This window comes from Microtus pennsylvanicus, chromosome 11 (assembly GCF_037038515.1).
Source record: "Microtus pennsylvanicus isolate mMicPen1 chromosome 11, mMicPen1.hap1, whole genome shotgun sequence".
Taxonomy (NCBI): Eukaryota; Metazoa; Chordata; class Mammalia; order Rodentia; family Cricetidae; genus Microtus; species Microtus pennsylvanicus.
The window spans coordinates 54,008,343-54,028,963 of NC_134589.1; the positions used below are offsets into that span (position 1 = coordinate 54,008,343).

Genomic DNA, 20,621 nt, shown 5'->3' on the forward strand with positions numbered 1-20,621 from the left:
TGAACCTAGACCTTCTTTCCATTTCACAAGGCCTTCCCCTGCTGTTCAGTGGAGGACTCTTGCTGAAGCCCACTTTGTATGTCAGGCCTTGTGCCGAGGAGGAAAGAGGGATACGGGATAGGAAGATGAGCAGCGTGTCTCTAGCCAGTAAAAGGGGCTCATCCATCATGTGCTAGCGATATGGGAGGTGCAACTGTGAGGTACACAGGAGCCTCTAGAAAAATGGGCAATACTCCTCCTAAGTCATTCAAATTTAACTAAACACACACAATTAGCTGCTACCCCCAAAATAGTGATCCCCATCTAGAACTAATGGGTGGTCTCTTTTGGCCACCTAAGTTGTTAAGTCTGATCTGCCTTTCCATCCTCTGTTAGTGTGTCTTTCCCCTAGCACCTTGTTGCCCATGCTCACACATGTGAGTGCATTGTGTGTGTGTATGTGTGTGTGTGTGTGTGTGTGTGTGTGTGTGTACGTGTGTGCCCTTCTTAATCGCGCTGTTAGGCTCCTCTCAGCAAGATGCTTTTCTTCTGGAGATCTACATGGTCTCAGGAGCGCTCAAGCATTTCTGTCCAAGTGTGGAAGTTCGGCCCTACTGTTACATTCCCTTGAAATGTCAACCTTGAAGATCTTGAAAAAAAAATCATACTTTTGTCAAAACAACTATAGTTATAATATGGAATAAAGGCAAAATTCAGAATTATTGTTAAGTAGAACATGAGATACCAAGGAAATTCTGTTTCTTGGTATGGACTATTTCAGAAGGTGATTTGAGGACCTGGGTGTGAGAACATAGGCCCAAAGCTAGACTCGCAACTTCTTGGGATTGATCTTGTGGATTTTTTTTTGTTGTTGTTGCTTTGGTCTTTTCATTTGTTTGGTTTTGCTTGTTTGTTTTCTTTCTAAGGTAGAATCTTACCATATAGCTCAGGCTGGTTGGCCTAGGACTCACAGTTCTCCTGCTTTAGACCACCAAGTGCAGAGATTTCAGGCATGCACCACTGTGTCTGGCTGTGACCATGCTTCTGTGTGCTTAGGTTACAGGATCTCTCCTGGAGGAGACAACTCGGAAGTGGGCTCAGTATAAGGAGAAGTGTCTGAGAGACTTGCGCAAACAACCTTCTGGTAAGCACGTGCAATAGCTATCTGTGGCTGTGTAACAAGCTGCCCTCAAACTTAGTGGCTTAGAGCCATGAGAATCCATTACAGTCTCTCCGGGTTCATGGGGTAAGGATTCAGGGCCACCGGACATGGATTCTCTCTGCACTGTAATATCTGGGATGTAGCTGAGAGGTTCAAAGACTGGGGACTGAAATCACCAAAGGGACTTTTATGTTCGTATCAGGGGGTTGACACTGGTTCTTAGAGTAAAGCAGTGACTGGTAGCCAGGATGCTTCCACCCAGCCTCTCTGTTGAAGCGGGGCTTCCTCACACTGTATGGCTTTGCTTCTTAAGAGTTAGCCTGACCAGAAGCCATGTTCCCTCTGTGAATTGGCCTTGAAAGTCCTGTGTCATTCCTTCCATGTTCAATTGGATAGGACAATTAACCAGGCTCAGGGGAAGCAATACAGACTCACTTCTTATGGTAAGGTAGGATGGGCTGCATGCAGGTGAAGCTGCTCTGATTGAAGTGCACGTACTATCTTGCCATCTGACACGAGTGACCCCTGTAGGCTGGCCTGGGAAGCTACTTAGGTACATGGAGGTTCCCCATCTCCTGGGGGTGTTAGCTGGATCTGAACAATAACAGAATCCCCCTTTTCCAGTCTACACTATGTTTAGAGCATTCTAGCAAACGTGTCGTAGGTGAGTCAGTCCGTAGCCTTGCCTGTCCATCCATATGTTGACACATTAGGTGAATCCATACATACTACACACACACACACACACACACACACACACACACACACACACACACACGTCAAACCAAATCAATGAAAACAAAACCATAAAGTGCCGTGACTCACTGCTTCTGAACGTCATGGATGGATAACAGATAAAGGCTTCCCTTCCTCCTCTTGACATCTGTCAATCATTTCATTCAGCTGCCCAGCAGTGCTAGAAGCAACTCTATTTTCCCCCAGAACATGACTCAAAGCCAGCACCCCTAGCCCTTTGTGAAGTCTCCCTTGGCTCAGGCTTGATGCCAACTACAAAATCCACTTTTCATTTCAGGGGAATACTAGTTTTCAGATCAAAGTAGGGCAGGTCATCTTCATATAGAGCTGGACTGTGAGCAGAGTGGCTACGTAAGCAGAGCAAGTGTTGTTACCTGGCAACCAGGTTGGCCGTGACCTGCAGTAGCTCAGAGCTGGGTTAACCGGGGTCATTATTAAACAGGGGTTTAATGCTAGGAACCTGCTTATTTATCTCAAGAAGCCCTTGGGTACCACACTAATAAAAAGGAGATGGGAGAAGGTGATGCTTGGCTTCTGAGAAGCCCAGCAACTGCTTCCATCGAATTCCAGGAGGTTTGTCCGGCTGTGTTCTAAGTTTGGACTTTCTAGTTACCAAGAACTGATACATAAACCATTTTCTAAATTTACAGTGATCCAAACTTCTCTAATAATTTATTGAACTAACATTCAAATGGAGAGCTATAAATACATAGAATAGTGCTAAATATGTGTGACCAAAAGCACAGACCCCCTTCGATCTATCATTTGTCTTCTATACTCAAATTAGTGAACCTTGCCAATTACTTAATTATGGAACACAAGTCGCTGACTGGACCCCCAAACATCTTACCCCTGACCCTGAGTTTTTGTGAGTTCAGTTAATACAGAACAAAGCAAAACCAGTATGCTCCGTACAGTGACTGGGGGTCAGGTTGGGTAGACAAAGGCAGTGTTGGGGGCTACATCCAGCATCCCTGTGTTTTCCAGTCCCACTCCTCATCCTTGGCTGCTCCAGAGAGAAGGATATCTGTGTTGGCCTCTACAAAGGTTACACCAGCTTCCCAAGATGGAAAAGTGGGCTCTAAGCTTCTGGATCTTTCTATCTCTCTCAGAAGAGTCTGTGGGAGAACAGTGACATTTGCTCCTCTTTCTTTTCTCCCCACAGGCATCTTTTGCAATGGAACGTTCGATCAGTTTGTGTGCTGGCCTCATTCTTCTCCCGGAAATGTCTCTGTTCCCTGCCCTTCATTTCTACCTGGGTGGAGTGAAGGTAATGGGTCTCTTCCTAGCCATTTCTGACAGTTCCTTTGAAGGACAGATTGTCCTGGTAGAGCAGCCAGAGGGAAGTTAGAAAGAACTCTAACCAAGAGATTCTCCTAAGTCTTCATGCTTAAGGTATTCTTATATAATCTCAGTATTGTGTCTTATTTCCTTGCCTTTGCCCCTTCCAAGCACTGGAAAGTGAACCGAGGGTCTCACACATGCTAGACAAATATTCTATTCCTGTTCCCCCATAATTTGTAGGCTCCTGTCTGCTGTCCTTATACAGTACTTTGGGCTAATGTATAGATTAGAGTCTAGATTCAACTCCCCCAGAACTTGACAGTTGTGGGAAGAACGCAAGGGTCTCAACCTTGGTCATTTGGAGGAAAAGGACGCGAGAAAGACTGGGGAGCGCCTATCTGTACAACGTATGGCTTCTTGTACAGAGAAAAAAAATAATCTACGGCTTTCTTTACATCAGCTTTGAAAGAAGTATCGTTAAATTGGTGTTGTTAATGGGACTTGGATGGAGAATTTAAAACTTTCCAGACAGGAAAATAACAGCCTTTGGGAGAAAGGGAAAAGGTTAAAAAAAATTTGGTGGTGGAATGGATATATCAGACAGGACAGAAATGGAGGGACAGAAAGAAGTGGGAAATAGATTAGGAGAAACAAAAGCAGGAGCCTCCTCTCTTGCCCATCAGGCATTGCCTCATGTTCACCTGGCCCCGTGTTAACTCCACGTCATCTGGTTGGTACCTGCTTCTCTTCCCTTTCCTCCCCCATGGTGCGGGGGTAGCTCAGCAGCCTTGCCTCGCTTAGCTGCTTCCTGGTGTCCTTACCGCCCCGGTCTCAGTCCTCACCCTCTGCCACCACCCCCTGGAAAGCTTTGGAAAGTGGCAGCCCCTGTTTTGGCTCCCTATCTCAAGAACCGAGCATGACATTTGCGACCTTTGGCAACCTGGTCCTGCTGACCTCTCTGGCATCCTGGCCTGCTTTCTCTTCTTCCTCTCCAGTCAAGATGAATAGCTCCCAGGCTGGTCCATCTGTACAGCTGCCGTTACCAGACACGCAGGTCCTTACCCACTGCCTCTGTTTCCATGGTTTCCAAAAGAAAGTAGGAAACAGAAGTTATAAAAAGGGAAATAGATTGATTTATAATTTGGCCCAGCTTGGGGTGGTAGGAAAGGTCTAATTTCCTCAACACCTACAGCTTGTTGGAAACCGTGAGATGACAGCCAGAAGATACGTCGATCTGACAGGTCAACCATCCTTTCTTGGAGGAGCGTGAGCCAGCTCCAGGTGGCCTCCACTATCTCTGTTCTCTGTTACAGAGGGCTTTTTATTCAATTCAGGCCAGATCAAAGGTTTCAGGGCCTTATGGGATGGTGGATGTGAGGTCCCTGCCTGTTCCAGCTCCGGCAGAGTTCTTTGTCTCTCAGCCCATTCCTTTGTAAGGTGCTTTCTTTCTGTGGAAGCAATTTCAAGTTGCCTGTCAAAACACACCAATTTTGCAACTGAAAAGAGGAATTAGACTCACATCCCAAAGGACGGATGTGAGCATCCCTTTCTTTCCCACCAGGACTGCAACCCATGTTTTCAGCATGGGATCACAGCTACCATGATAACTACACTGTACCACCCCGTTATATCTCCATCCTACGATGGCTGCGTTGTCTGCACCCCATCATGGCTGCACTGTTCCTAGCCTATACCTATGTTCTCTCTGCTGTTCAGGATGCCCCCTTAAAGCTTTGCCTGCAAGTCCAACTTCAGCTCTCACTTTGAATTTTCCATCCTTCTAGAGCATTCCTCCAGCTTCTCCCCTGAAGTTAATGGACCCCTGTCTTTCTGCGGCCTCTCTTGTATCGGCACAGTCTTTGTCTTAGTATTTGTAATAGTTTATGACACTTTCATGTGTGTTCCCCAGCTCAACTTTGAACTGTGCCCTCCCAGGGGCATTATGATTGGCATGGCCAGCACAAGTTCCATTTGACATTATTGCCATTTTCCCATTTAACCAATATCAAGCAAGTACCCACTGTGTGCCGAACACCATTTTTAAATGTTTGGGGTGTGTTAGTGGCCAAACTAGAATAAAATCCCTCTCCTAGGGCTTGCACTGTAGTAAGAAGGGTAGACAATGGTCACAGGCATCCTCTGTTTGTGTGGATGTGACAAAGGGCTGGAGATGGAATGGGAGGACTGGGGCGGGGGCAATGGGTGGCTGAAGGATGATTCAATGGCAAGGTGATGCTTCAGTGAAGACTTATGAGTTTGAGCCCAAAGAAGGTCGTGTTCAGGAGAGAGCACACACCATACTGTGGTGTGCAGTTGGAGAGGAGCATGCCTCTGAGAAGGGGAGAGGATAAACCCAGACAGAACAAAGAGGAAGAGAAACAATAAGAGGTGAGGGCCGAGAGGTGAGGAGACCAGTTCCTACAAGCCTTTGTGGACGGCCACAGAAGGACTCTCTTCCTTAGAAAGCCTTCGGGAGATTTTGAGCAGAAATACAGCAACTAGGCAATCCATAGCCGTGAGGACAATACCATCAGCAGAGTTAGCAATAAACCAGGGAAGAAAGAAGAGTTCTAACTAGGAAGGAAGGGGATGTAGAAGGTAGGGTCGGATCTAGGATCTGAGTGAAAGAGAATATGACTTGCTAATGGAGCAGACAGGGCTAGAAGCTGCAAGGGAACAGAGATGATTCTAAGGTTCTGGGTTAGGGGATACCAGGATGGGCTTATCATCCTCTGGGGTGGGTAAATCTGTGGGTGGGGCAGATTTGGAGATGGTGAAGAGCTTGGCTGGAGCATGTTGTCTGAGATGTCAGTTGGGCAGGAGGAAGTGCTTCCTGGATAGGGTGGGTACCGATTAATTAAGTACGGCCAATAGCTACTGTTAGTGTAAGAAGTATAGGGTTGGGATGGGAACGTTATGGAAATTTCCACGTCTCGTTTGTGTGTCCTACTAGATCCTCCAGGTAGGAGGACCTTTCATGGGGCTTCTAGGATAGATGTGGTCAAGTGACAACAGCCCTTAGTATGGGCTGAGTGACTTACCCATCGTCTGCACACACACACACACACACACACACACACACACACACACACACACACACCATCTCCCTTCACATCACAGAGGATAGGCAGCAGTATTGTACCCAGTTCCTGATGAAGACATCGGTAAGACTCAGAGACTGTAGAGCTGAATCCAGGACACTGCTCTGAGAGTGAGTGGACTTACCATGTGTCAGTCCTGAGCCTGCCTGCTTTGCACCCATGGCTTTCTCTTCTTCATTGCGCCACCTGTTGGACAGTAGGGAGAGATGCATAGGTGCTCAGGTCAGCATCTCCTAGTAGACTGTACCTTACAGGGTTATAGTATCTCTGAGTCACAGGGGCCTTCTAGCTTCGGAGACATGTGTAAACACTACGGACATTAGAGGATCATGGTTAGTAACAAAATCTAGACCCTTCCGTGTTTTTCTTCCCATCCCAAATAAACAGTGGGGATGCTAATGAGCCCCCAAATGGAAAACCGAAAATCCCTTTCCCCTGGTATTTTCCACAGCTTTTTAGCCAAGGGTGAGGACCTTCCAGTGAGCTCAGGGAATGGGCTGTGTGTTTTGACCTTTCCTCTAGAGCCTTGTTTACTTTCAGAGAGCCCAAGAAGGGCCTACAGACACTGCTTGGCTCAGGGGACTTGGCAGACGCGAGAGAACGCCACAACTATTTGGCAGGATGACTCAGAATGCTCAGGAAACTACAGCTTCAAACAAAAGGTGAGTTTACCGGTTTGCTGCGAAAGCACCTGGAACAGGAACTTGGTGCAGCCCAGGGGATGCCAGCTTTGGGGGACACACACACGGGACCTCCCACCAGCTCGTCTGCTCCAGATTCCACTGGGAAAGGGCTGCAATCACCCGACAGCAACTCCCATGGCAGCCACGGAATTTATTCCTCTGTGGGATGAAACATGAAATCCCAGGGGGACTCTTCTAGAAGCATCCCAGCTTCTGCACCTGCCATGTCCTGTGTCTGGAACAACTTCCCCAAACAACCCGACATTCATGTTTCAGTTCAATTGTCTCTTACCAAGCAAGATGGCCCATGGCCCCATTCAGAGCAGCTCAGTGGCCACTTCTACCTCACTCCTCATTGAATTCCCCTGTTGCACCAATAATCGACCAGACGCAGTTACTGATTTTAAGGCTCTTGGAGTCGCATAGGGCATATAAACAGGGTGATTAGCTGCTGGGACAAAAGTATAGGATGCTCGGAGCCATAGCAAAGGGGCACTGATGCAGTCTCGGGGCAAGGAAGGCTGCCCAGATGAGACTGAGGGTGAGGAGGAACCAGCCATGGAAGGAGGAAGCGAGAATGTCCTTGATGAGAGAAAAGCACACACTCAGGGTCAAAGAGTGGGCGGACCTCCACTTCTGGGGAGAGATGGGGAAACCTAAGGAAAGTCACTCTTGCCGCATTGCCCTTGAGCTTGCTGGTCACTGCCTGGGATGCCTTCCTCGGCTCCCATGTGGCTGGCAGCCCCTCATCATCATTGTTCACCCCACGCCTTCTTAAGAGGTGACTTGGAGTGTTTCCGTGTGGAGAGGAAGAGAACACACAGGGGTCTGGAGACCTCTAGAGAGGCGAAAAGGCAGAGTCGGCCTGCACTGTCGAGAAGATTCGCGGTGTTGCAGACTGTAGTACAGAGGGTCAACACTTAGAACCAGCCTTGATGGGATCTCTGTGCAGATTTGAGAGTGGCTGGACCAGCTGGGCTGGAGACAGGAGAGGGAGATGAGCCAGGAGCCTTACCTTCTGTTCTGAGTTGGTAGAATTCTATGTTCCCTATCCAGTTTTACTGTGTGACAAGTCTCACCTCTTAAAGGGACTGAAGTGACACGTGAGGTTTATCTCAAGACTACCTGGCTTATGCGATATGCCGAAGTTATGCCAATTGCATACTTTGAATGAAGCCTAGAATAGCTATTTCTTTATCTTCTTTCTTGGTATTGTAAACTGAGAACAATCAAACTGTCACCATCATAGATACCACTCCCAAGCCCCAGGAAAATGGAGTGCAAGATACATAGTAGACACTTAATATAGGGAAACTTCATGAATTCTGAGTCAGTGGGTCTGTAGTCGGGTCTAGGTCTCAACACCGATGCTAGGCTTCCCCAGGTATCTCTTGTACGCGGTCAGATTCACTGGCAGATGTATCCCGCTTTGGTCTGCTTGGCAACATCCCCGAGTCAGTGAGTAGAGAGACAAGAAGCAGACCTTTCTCTCTCAAAACATGAACACAATAAGGGTGTATACTGGTGACCGCAGCCCCTGGAAGACTTAAACTGGACGGTCTTGAGTTCTGAAGCTGCTCTCACCAGGCTAGACAGCAAGACCCCATCTCAAAAACAATATTCTCCTGCAGAGGGGGGGTGGGGAAGAAGGGTACCACTTCCTTCCTTCTTCAAGTAATATTTCCAAGAATTCAAATACTTAAAAACAAAAAGCTTCTGGCCATGTTTACCTGTGTTTCACAGAGTGGGTTGAAATTATTCCCAAAAAAGGGCAGTGTTAGTAAACCTTTGCCCTTCAGAGTTTTGGCAAGCAAACTATGTTATGTTCCGCTAACAACATACTGGGGGCCCTTATGTATGTTAAGTGCATTTCTTGGCTCTGTGTGCAGTATCCACGCACAAGCACGAACGCTATGTTCAGAGTCCTCTTGTAGTACGGGGATCGGTTCTTAGTTCACCTTGTTTCAGACTGTTTTCTTTACACTTCCATAGAGTGCTCTCTGTTTGCAAAGACAGAGTTTAATTGTTATATATGGATCATTTATAAATTCGCATAGGGCATAGTCTTCAGCATTTTTATATTTATTTGTATGTGTGTGTTATACACACCATGGCACAAATTTGTGAGGTGATCAGAGGACAGCTTGCAGAAGTCAGTTCTTCACTTCTCTTGTGTGGGTTCCTCCGCTAAGACTTGGAGGCAAGCGCGTTTACCTGGGAGGCCATCTTCCTGGCCCTAGGGTGCAACAGTCATATATAGTTCTGATGGTTAAGCCTAGTGGTCACTCGACTGGATTGCGATCTCTTAGGAGGTTAGTCAGGCAGACCTTTAGGATGTGCGTGAGGATGTCAGAACTGACTAACCAAAGGAGGAAGGCACTCCCTGAGTTCAGGCTCTGCCATCCCGTAGTTTGGGAGTCCAGCTAGGATAAAAGTGGGGATGAAGGGGAAGAGGAGAGAGCTAGCCAGTGTAAGATTTGCTCTCTTAGCTCTCCAGCTGTCATGATGTGAGCTGCCCAACCCCTCACATCCTCCCCACCAGGAGTCAAGCCCTTTCTCCTTCTAAGTGTTTATCATAGACATTGTCACAACAAAACTCTGACACAAGAATGTTTTATTGTAGCAATACATTTACATTATCAATATAATTTAACACTTGAAAAGCTGATTGTAACCTCCCGGCATTTTACCTTGAAATATTCAATCATATACAATTGTTAAAAAATAATAATATATCTATTACCTAGATTCCGATGTATTCACATTTGGTTGTAACTACTCTCACTATCTTTATGAAATGCTGGAAAATGCCTCTCAGACACCATGAGCTTTTGCCCTTAACTATTCATCAGATACCACCTCATATTAAGGGACTTATTTCACACAGATACGCTGCTGTGATTCCAACCATGTAAAATTAACAAACAACATTGACAGGAACTCTAGGGACAGCCTGGAGTATGTAGCAGAAAAACAAAGACCCTGTCTTAAACAAAGGGAAAGGCAGCACCCAACCTTGTCTTCTGACCTTCACGCTCATGCCAGGGATTCTCCCATCTCCTCCTATCTCCCTTTAGGGTGCTGGGATTACCAACGTCTGCATTGCTCCTCCAGCTTCTGTGGGGATCTGGGGATTTGAACCATTACAAGTGGCATTTTATAAGCATGCAAATGACTGAAGAGTCGCCTTTTGGTACCAAGTATGAGCCAAAGAGCAGGTGTTTTAGACCCTTCAGGAAATAGCTGGAACATGGTAGTGACCTAAATGACACTCTGTAGCATGTGCTATTGGTGCCCTGCCCGTATCAGTGTAGCACGGAAACCCTAACTTCTCACCACCTCCCCGTCTTTGCTGGGTCTCTGGTAAAATACAGGGTAGAATCACCAGGGACCCCATATTCTCAGGGGTGGCCCTTAGTGGATGACTACACAATAGCCTGCCCCTCTGGTCTTGATGTGCTACTCTGAGGCCTCCAGAGTAACCCTGGGGAGCTGTCCCGTTGTGGCAACTGGCTCGATGCTGCACCCTTCGTGTGTCCTAGCTGATTCCTCATCCCCCCCACCCAGTGGATTGCTTTTACTTTCCCAGAAGACTGAATGCATTCTGATCCTTTTCTCAGGACCTGTGTTTTAGAGACACACCGAAAATGAGCGGTTGCCTGAGGCACTCCTGCAAGTATCAAACACATGCCTCCATTTTAAGAAATAATCCAGGGATAAGTAATTCTGCTATTTGGTAAAATTGTCAGTTTAATATCCCCACTAACACGAGTGATGCTAAGATGATCCAGTAAAGTCTCCACGTGCTGCCAGATACTTCAGTGTTGAGAAAGGCAGAGCTCTTTGTAGAAACCCATGTAGGAAAGCAGGTGAATGGGAACAAGGGATATAACTGCGGGCTGAGGACAGGATCAGTAGGGAAAGTCCAGGCTTGAGGACCCGAGTTCAGATTCCCAGCAGCACATAAAAGGATAAGTTTGAGCCAGGCATGGTGGTGCACACCTTTAACCTCATCACTGTGGAGGCAGAGGTAGGTGATCTCTATAAGTTCAAGCCCATGTGGTCTATATAGTAAGTTCCCAGGCCAGCCAGTGAAACTCCATCTTTAAAAAAATGAGTTTGAAGATATATACCTATAATGGCAGTACTGAGGGGGCAAAGACAGGGTATTTCATTGTTGCTATTTGTTTTGTTTTTGCTTTGCTTTGTTATTGACTTATTCTTCAGCCAGCCTAGCCAATTGGGTAGCTATAGCCTCTGTGAGAGATCAACCTTCAACCTTGCTTCAGAAAGTCAGTCAGAGAGTGTTTGAGGAAGATGTTCAACATCAGCATCAGGCCTCCACAGGTGCTGGGGAGTGCACTTTAGTTCACATAGCACACACACGTGTGCGCACACACACACACATGAACATACACACATATGCACATACACAGAATAAAATAAGAATAGTAATAACAATAATAATAGTGATGCAATTGAGGTCCCAAGTGCTGTAATAAATCAAGAGAGGCATTTACAGAAGACTTTAAAGAAATTGTGTGTATATTTGTGGGTCTGTATGCACATGAATTCAGGTGCCCATGGAGGCTGGAGACATCAGATCTTCCTTGCCCCGGAGCCGGAGTTACAGGTGGTTCTGAGCCACCTGATGTGGGTGCTGGGAATTGTACTCAGATTCTTTAGCAAGAGCAATCTTCTCTCTTAACCACTGAGCCATCTTTCTAGCCCCAAGGACTTCTTGTAAGGAGTCGGTCTTAGAAGGGAAATCACAAGAGCATCTGGAGGCCTCACAGGTCCATAGAAAATAATTCTGGATAAAGATGTAATTGGGGTTATTTTTACAGCTCAAAAGATTTGCATCTGGATTTCCACTGTAAGAAAGAATAAAGGAAAACCCTTAACACAGAAAGGAAAACGTCTCATGTGAATGTTTTGATGCACACAAAGGAATAAAGATCACTAGAAATAGCAAAAGACAATTTCCTTATCATATTTCAAAAGAGAGACTGCTAGTTAAAGCAAAAGCAATAGGGATGCATCAGTAGCCTATGGGATGCGTTGAAGTAAATGGATAGATGGCAGTGATAGCAAAATGGTCAGGATGGAGGATGAGTCATTATACAATGCCAAAGTTTTTAAATTATGCTTCAAATCATAAAATATGATTTCATGGCAGACTACAATAATTTAAAAAATGTTTACCATGAATTTCAAAGCTGCTGCTGAAGATTGAAAGAAGGCATACTAAATCACAGAAAGAGAAAGAGTAGAGGCAAGTCAATTCAAAATAACACAGAAACAGAAGAAAAGAGGGTAAAGAAAATATGAGACAAAGAAAAAGACCAATGGAGTTAAACCCAGCTAGATAAATAACGGCATTAAATATAAATGATCTAAACACCCCTAGCAGGTAGATTTCAGTTTGTGTTAAGAAAATGCAAAAGTCTGCAATATACCATCTCTAAGGTAATAACTTCAAATACAAATCTTTAAAAATTTAAAAGATTTAAAAAATACATTGTTGTCTTAGTTACTTTGTTATTGCTGTCCTAAAACACTATAACCAAGGCAGCTTACCAAAGAGAACATTTAGTTTGGGGCTCAAGATTTCAGAGGATTAGAGTTTGTGACGGTGGGGCAAAGACCTAGCAGCAGGAACAGCTGAGAGCTCATGTCCTCATTTGCAAACCTTGGGAGAAAGAGAAAGAGGCTGGGGATGGCCCGCGTCATCTGAAACCTTAAAGCGCACCCCAGAGACATCCCTCTTGCAACAAGGCCACATTCCCTAATCCTTCTCAAATAGTTCCACCAACTGGCCCAAGTACTCAAACACAGGAGTCTATGAGGACCATTCTTGTTCAAGCCATCACAGCTGAAAACAAATACTAATTAGAAGGAAGGGGGATCGCTATATTAATATCAGACAAAGTAGATTTCAGAGCAGTGAATGTCACCAGGATATAGAGTAACATTCCAACTGGTGTGGTGACACACATCCAACTCTTGGGAGATAAAGGCAAGTGGGTCTCTGTGAGTTCAAGGCTAACCTGGTCTACAAAGTGAGACCCTGCCTTTAAATAAACAAATAAATATCATAGTAGTAAAGAGGTAAATTCACCAGGAGAATAGATACGCTAACAACAACAACAACAACAACAACAACAACAACAATAATATCAACAACCTGTTAACAGGTTCTCAAAGCTCATGAAGCAAAACCTGATTCAATTTCAAAGAAAAGGAGAGGAAAAGAAGACTACGAATTCTGTAAAAATTCCCAGAATGTTGACTCAATCTATGAGACAACTGTCACACAGATATCTCCAGGCCTGTCAAAGACAACACATTCTTTACGAACACAGACAAAATTTGACCAAATCCAACCAAAAAATATTCTGAAAGAAAGAAGTGTCATGACCAAGTTCAATTAAACCGTTGATTTAACATCCAAAAACTAACAACATTTATCATATTAACAAACTATAAAAGGTCCTCACCCTAATCGACCATGACATCCTTTGTCTAGGGTTTAGTTCCTTCCGATATAGTGAGTCCTGGTGATGAGTGCTGGGCTGTGAGTCCAGCCATGGCCTGAGACTCAGGGAGGCTCTTACCCATGGGGGCTTTGTGGCTCTGAAGTGTGCCAAGGCAGTTGGGGCTGCCTATTTGGGTATTGACAGAGTTGAGAAGGAAAGGCCTAACAGCAGGCTTGCGGCTCAGACTGTGTCTCAGTCGTGCCTGGTCCCTGGGTGACTCTGGGCATGGAGCTGAGGTGAAGGTGGGGTTACAGACGGCCTCCCGGTGGTCATGTCTGCTCTTCCCGTGTCCAGGTGGAGCACTATGCCTTGCTGTCCACCTTGCAGCTGATGTACACCGTGGGCTACTCCCTCTCTCTCATCTCGCTCTTGCTGGCTCTTACACTCTTCCTGTGTCTTCGGTGAGTAGAACCACAACATGTGGCCAGATACGTGTCCTGTGATTTGCTCAGGGGCCAGCGCTGGGAGACAGTAGAAGACTCTGTTGGGTGAGGTCGCGGGTCTTCAGAGCTGAAAGCCTGAGATTCCTGAATGCATCCATTTCTTTTTTTAGATGAGAGGACAGAGAATGTTCCAGTGAGGGATATTAAGTCCCTACCGGTGGGAAAGGCAGTTGGATACACAGACAGAACTTGAAGTGGGACTCTGGACTCTAAATTCCTGATCACACCCGTTGCCATTACAACCCAGACAAACCACAGTCCCCCTAGGACCATTATTTGCACACAAGACCCCCTTTCCCCCCCCTAGAAAAGTCATGGTAGTCTTAGGGTTTGAATGAGGCCTCTGGACTCCTGCCAGCTGCCAGCCTTCTAACTCCCTTCCTCATCTGATTCGAGATCAATTCTAGTTTGAGAAGGTTACTGTTAGCTGTCTTCCTTTACAAGTGAGTCAAGTAAAATATGGAAAAATATGGAAATATGGAAAGGCCATGTCCACATGGCCTGGCATGCCAAACATGTTATCTAGGGAGCAACTTAGTGGTCCCATTTCACAGATGGGAAGGGTAAGGCACAGAGAAGTAGGAGCACCTAGACCAGCAGCCTGTATATGCACCTCTGTCTCTAGTGACAGACGCCCAAGCGACAGGTCAGGTGTGCCCTTTCAGGCACTCTTTCTGGAGGGGACATCTGGTGTTCTTTTGTGCAGAAAACTGCACTGCACACGCAATTACATCCACATGAACTTGTTTGCTTCGTTCATCCTGAGAGCGCTGGCTGTCCTGGTGAAAGACATCGTCTTCTACAACTCTTACTCCAAGAGGCCTAACAGTGAGAGCGGATGGATGTCATATCTGTCAGAGGTAATCCCCTCCCACCTGATGGGGCAGAGCTGGTGGGTGGGCGAGGGGGCACGGTTGGTGAAGGAGAGAGAGATAAGAGGAGCTTAAAGCCTTTCTGATAGAGAGGCACTGTCTGACTTAAAAAAAAAAAACCTCCCAAGACTGGGCCCGGTAAGCGGATCCAGAGGCCTAGGGGCTCACTGTAGGTGACCCCTGAACCGCAAACCAAAGCCTAGATCAATCTTTTGTCGAGACGGTCTTTCACTGTGCAATCCAGGCTGATCCTCCTGCCTCATGTGTGCTAGAATTATAGGTGGGTGCCCCTGTGCCCCTGCATTAGTGGGCTTTAAGTTACAGGGCATGGGGAGAAGGCGTTTGCTCTGCAAGCGTGACAACTGGAAGAAGCTGGCTAGCGAGGCTTAGCCAAATCGCCAAGCTCTAGGTCCAAGTGAGAGCCTCCGCTTCACTGTATCCAGTGCAGCACAATCAATGAAGATAGCTGGTGTCAGCCTCTCACCTCCACTTACACGCACACACGTGTGATCCCTTACACATGCATGGATCCACTCATGGGAGATGCATACACACATATACACATACACACGTTATAGAGTTATAGATCGATCATGAGTCTTATTACGTTTATTTATTTATGTGTGCAGTAGTGCATGCAGGGTCAGAGCAGAGGTGAGTCGGGAATTGATTCTCTCTCCCACCATGTGGGGTCCAGGTGGAACTCAGGTGCCAGGATTAGTGGCAAGCACCTTTACCTGCTGAGCCAGCTCACTGGGCCCTTAATCATGAATCTCACATTCAAAATTTCTATTTTTTTCTCGTGTCTGTGTATATTCCATGTAACCTTTCAAGTTTCTTGGCATAATACTGCTCATGAACTTCTCTGTAGCTTTTCTTCATGTCTGTGGGGTCTGTAATTGTGTCTTCATTTTCAGTATTGATTATTTGTATCTTTGCTGTTTTACTTATACACCTTGATACTTGTTGCTAGGAGTTTCTCAGTTTTATTGGACTTTCCCAAGAACGAGCTCTTGGCATTATTGAGCCTTTCGGTTTATATTCTCATGTACATCCATTTCGACTTTCATTACTTCTGTGTGTGCAATTTCTTTGGGTTGCATCTTCCATTAATTTTTGCTAGCTTTTCACACACGAACTTATGGTAACCGATCTTCATCTCATCTCCTTTTAATAATTCCACGTAAGGGTAGAAGTTTCATTCCAGGCTTGTTATTAGTTGCAGAGTACAAAGTTTGGCACACTGTGTTTTTTAACATTAAGGTCATCAAGAAACACTTCGCATTCGTTGTTGCACCTAAGGACTCCATGCGATGATGTCAAGGCATGCGAGTATTTATTTAGCTATTGTGGTTCCTAGCCTAGCTGAACTGAGGTTAGAGAACAGACCCTCCCTGTTGTTGATGGTAAACTCTCTCTCTGATTTTATATTCTCCCTCCATCCCTCTCTCCCCTCCTTTCTTCCTTCTTTTTATTTCATTTAATTTTTTATGCATATGTGTATACACCATGTGCATGAAGAAGCCCAAAGAAGCCAGAAAAGGGCATCAGATCCACTGGGACTGGAGTTACACACAGTTGTGAGCTGCTGGTCCAGGTCCTCTGGAAGAGCAACGAGTGCTCTTAGCCACTGAGCCATTTCTTTTGTTCTTTGCTTTTTTATTTTTCTTTAAAAGTCTATATGTGGTGTTTTCTTTGCAGAAGTGAAGCCCTAGTTTCCCTAGAAACCACATCAACAAGACACTCACACCTGTAATCCCAGCCTTTAAGAAATAGAAGGCAGGAGGATCAAAAGTTCAAGGTTAATCTTGACTACATAGTGAGTTCAAGCCTGACCTGGGATGCATTAAGACCCAGTCTCAAAACAAAAACAAAAACAAAGACAAAGACAATGCCTAGAATGTCAAGGAAGAAGTTGATCTTTAAAAGCTCCATGAAGCCTTCCTGCCAGCCTCTCTGGGGTTGTCAGCAAGGGCTCAGAAAAGAGGGTAGGACAGGCCCGAGCATGTGTGTACTTGGGGAGACCATGCTCATCCAGGTGTTGACAATCCCAGGACTTACCCCGGTTCTGCCCCTGTAGGTGTCTGCCTCCTGCCGCTCCGTCCAGGTCCTCCTGCACTATTTCGTGGGTGCCAACCACTTGTGGCTGCTGGTGGAAGGGCTTTACCTCCACGCTCTGCTGGAGCCCACAGTGCTTCCTGAAAGGCGGCTGTGGCCCAGATACCTGGTGGTGGGCTGGGGTGAGTGACGTGACTCCTGTTCTCTCCCAGGGACCCATCAGGACATGGGAGCCTGACAGAGCCTTTGGTTGGAATCCCAACTAGAGGATACAACTGGAGCAAATAATTTCTCAATGATAAGGGTCTCCGAAGAAAATGTGTTTGTATGTGTGTGTCTATGCATGTGCATATGCACATATATGCATGTACAAGCACAGGCCTGTATGCCCAATGCACACATGCAAAAGTGAAAAGACTTTTGGCACAACTAGCTGAAATCCTTCTTACCCTCTTTGCAATTGTGTTAGACTGTTCACAATGCCGTAACTGGCTTCTCCTGTTTCTGGAGGTTGGGAATCCAGTGTGCTTGCTTTCTGGTGAGGGCCCTCTTCCTGGTGTGCACAAAACTGCCCTCATGCCCATCACATGATGGAGAGAGAGAGAGAGAGAGAGAGAGAGAGAGAGAGAGAGAGAGAGAGAGAGAGAATGACACCTCCAGTCTCTTTTCATAGGACATCAATCCCGTTGTGAGGACCCCAACTCACAACACCTTCTACACCTAGTTACCCCAAATTCCCTATTACCAAATACCCTATAGTGGTGACAGGTCTTCAACCCAGGAATTTTGGGATAACACATCTATCGGTCTGTGACATTAAGTCTTTTTAAAAACAAAGTATTACTATTAATTTTTATTTAATTGTTTTTATTGAGTCGTACCATTTTCTCTGTTTCCCTTCCTTCGTCCCCTCTCCTTTTATTATTATTAATCTTAAATGTTTGAGCAGGGTATTCTGATCTGGAACTCGGCTTCTATAGCCTTTAGTCAATTACATGCTACAGAATTCAGAGGAAGTAAATGGACCCATGATATTCCTTATGAAAAATTTGACTGAAGTCCATGGATTTACTCCAAACCACTTTGTGACAAGTGGCAAGCCCTTTCTCCCCAGGGCACAGCTTCTCTGACAGTAGAACCATGTTTGGGCTTGGGCTACCCTCAGCCTCACCAGTTCTTACAATATGACTCTGTATTTGGTTTTTAACACTTTGGACCTCTTGTGCTGGGCCCCCTGAGGCTGGTAGGGAGCAGGAGGTATTAGGCAAGCAACTCTTAACTACCTTCTCTGTTTTTTTATTCAGCCTTCCCCATGCTGTTTGTTATTCCCTGGGGTTTCACCCGCGCACACCTGGAGAACACGGGGTAGGTAGTCCACCTGGTGCCAGTCTTCCATGGACCAGCAACTCCCAGCTATGCCCAAATATAGGACATGACATCACTTTTCCAAAGAGACTATCCAATTTCTCCTATGCTGTCCTTCTAGAAAGTAACAGAAGTATAGAGAAAAAAAAAGGAAAAAAAAAGAAAAAAGGAAAAAAGAGAAAAAAATAAAAAAAGGAAAAAAAAGAAAAAAGAAAGAAAAAAAATAAATCAAAACAGAAGCATAGAGAAGTAGTCAAAGGTCTTGTAGTAGCCTATTAGTCATACATGTAAGTTATCAAAGATACTGTCTGGACCAGCTGTGATGCTTGGCGTGTAAAGACAGAGGAACAGAGTAGTTTCTATAGCTTTGTTCATATGAGAGAAAGCAGCAATTTGGATGTACATTGATGGAAGAATCACTGTGCATAACAAGGCACAGCTACATTGTGAAATACAAATCGAAGACTAAAACACACATGAAACACAAGTTAGAGTCTCCTAACTTACAGGAACTGAATCTCAGCAAGTCTTTTAAGCCTGTTCCTAAATTCTATGTACTGTGTGATCGATTTTTCCCTCCAAATAACCATCATCCAGCCTTCATATTTACATATGGACACACACATATATTTCTAAGTGTGTAAGTGATATGTGAAAAAGGAAAACAAACTACGGGGTAAAGTAACAAGGGTCTGTAGCTGTGAGCTTTCGTTTGCATGCACATGGGGAAAGCATGGGAGGGTCTGTGCAGTACACTCCTGATGCAGAAGAGCAATTTCATGGTAGGAAGTCAGGAGTTCTCTTTTGCCCTCATCCCTCCTCTTAGGAGACGGACTGGTAGGCAGTTCATCTTGAAGGTAGGCAAGCATCCTTCTTCCATAGGGCATGAAACTTGGACCTTCATCTTCATCTCTTCTTCTCGTCTTGTCCACAGGTGCTGGACATCAAATGCAAACAAGAAAATCTGGTGGATTATCCGAGGACCCATGCTGCTTTGTGTGACAGTAAGGACCACCCCATCCATCCCTTTCTTTTCTGGGCTCTGCAGCTTCAGGGAGCATCCCTCTACATCCCTTTACCCTTGCCTCCTTTCTAACATCTCAGATCTCTGGTCCATGAAAGGGGGACTATGAAGTGTGAGCAGTTCCTGCTGGGTGAGAAATTAAAGATTTCTAGTTCAGGACCTAAATTCAGGGTGATGCTGTAAGCCTCCATCTCTCTAAATTCGGGGGAACACTGTAAGCCTCCATCTCTCTAAATTCGGGGGAACACTGTAAGCCTCCATCTCTCTGGATCTTTAAATGGGGACCTGAAGCCAGCTCTTTAATCCTGTACTGAGACGACCGGCTTATAGGAACATATTGAATTCAAGTGCATTTCTTAAACTTTCCCACTTGTGACCTTTTCTTTCCAAAGTGAGTTTTTTGGGAATCCCCCACCCCAAACATCTATGGACAGTGAATTTAAAAGAAATCTGCTTTAAAAGAATTCTTGGCATACTCATGATTTGGCACATTAGTGAGATCAATCTGCTCATTTATTTTTACGTAAAGAATTCAATCTTGGCTCAACATTTGATACTGCATTTTTTATGTTTCTCAGAGTTGCAAGACATCTTGTTTTTTTATAATTGTTACTGTTGAGAACATCACTTCATATAAATATTTAGTTCAAAATGGCAGAAGTATGTTTAGGGACATTTTAGAAATGGTTAAAAATTATTCCCAATATCAAGCTGAAATTTCACATATCAAGTTTAAAATCAAAATTGAAATTACCAGCTCAAACAGCAATTTTCAGAAAGGTTTATCTTTTAAAGACTTTTAATTAGTGTGTGTGTGTGTGTGTGTGTGTGTGTGTGTGTGTGTGTGTGTGTAAGTGCCCTTGGAGCTAGAAGAGGGGATCAGATCTCCTGGATCTGGAGTTCCAGGCATTGAGCCACCTAATGGGGGTGTTGGGGTTTGTACCTGGGTCCTCTGGAAGAGGGCAACCGCTCTTAACTGCTGAGCCACTTCTCTATCCCCTCAAACAATACTTTAAAAAAAAACAACTCAGATATTCTAACTAATCAATCCAAAAATAAATTTACAGAATACTTACAATGTTGTAGAAGGATGGTAGGGAAAAGTGAAGTCTTTCGCTATTCTGTGATTAAACCACTATGTTTAAGAGAAGATAACTTTGTACATAGAGTGAAAAAACTTCAATTCGTATAACACAAGCTGAGTGTCTCAGGCAGCGTTCACTGGCCTGTGCAGTGGAAAGGTGCATGCGATGGCTTCAGAACCAAAGTTGCATTAGTTTCAGGATGCAACACGGGCAAATGCTGCCAGAAACACATTGAACGCGTGCATTTAATTTTGGACTAAGTTTTGATTG

The 20,621-nt window shown here is 45.2% G+C and overlaps 1 protein-coding gene across 1 annotated transcript in view; it reads left to right on the forward strand.

The window, feature by feature from the left end:
• Glp2r (glucagon like peptide 2 receptor) overlaps positions 1-20,621 on the forward strand; it is a 59,282-nt gene that overhangs the window by 5,220 nt on the left and 33,441 nt on the right. Inside the window, exons 2-9 of the mRNA XM_075942416.1 lie at positions 1,036-1,123; positions 3,063-3,167; positions 6,823-6,944; positions 13,799-13,905; positions 14,654-14,807; positions 16,900-17,059; positions 18,182-18,242; positions 19,177-19,246. Of these exons, the coding sequence (XP_075798531.1) occupies positions 1,036-1,123; positions 3,063-3,167; positions 6,823-6,944; positions 13,799-13,905; positions 14,654-14,807; positions 16,900-17,059; positions 18,182-18,242; positions 19,177-19,246 (867 nt within the window). The remainder of the gene's footprint in view (positions 1-1,035; positions 1,124-3,062; positions 3,168-6,822; positions 6,945-13,798; positions 13,906-14,653; positions 14,808-16,899; positions 17,060-18,181; positions 18,243-19,176; positions 19,247-20,621) is intronic.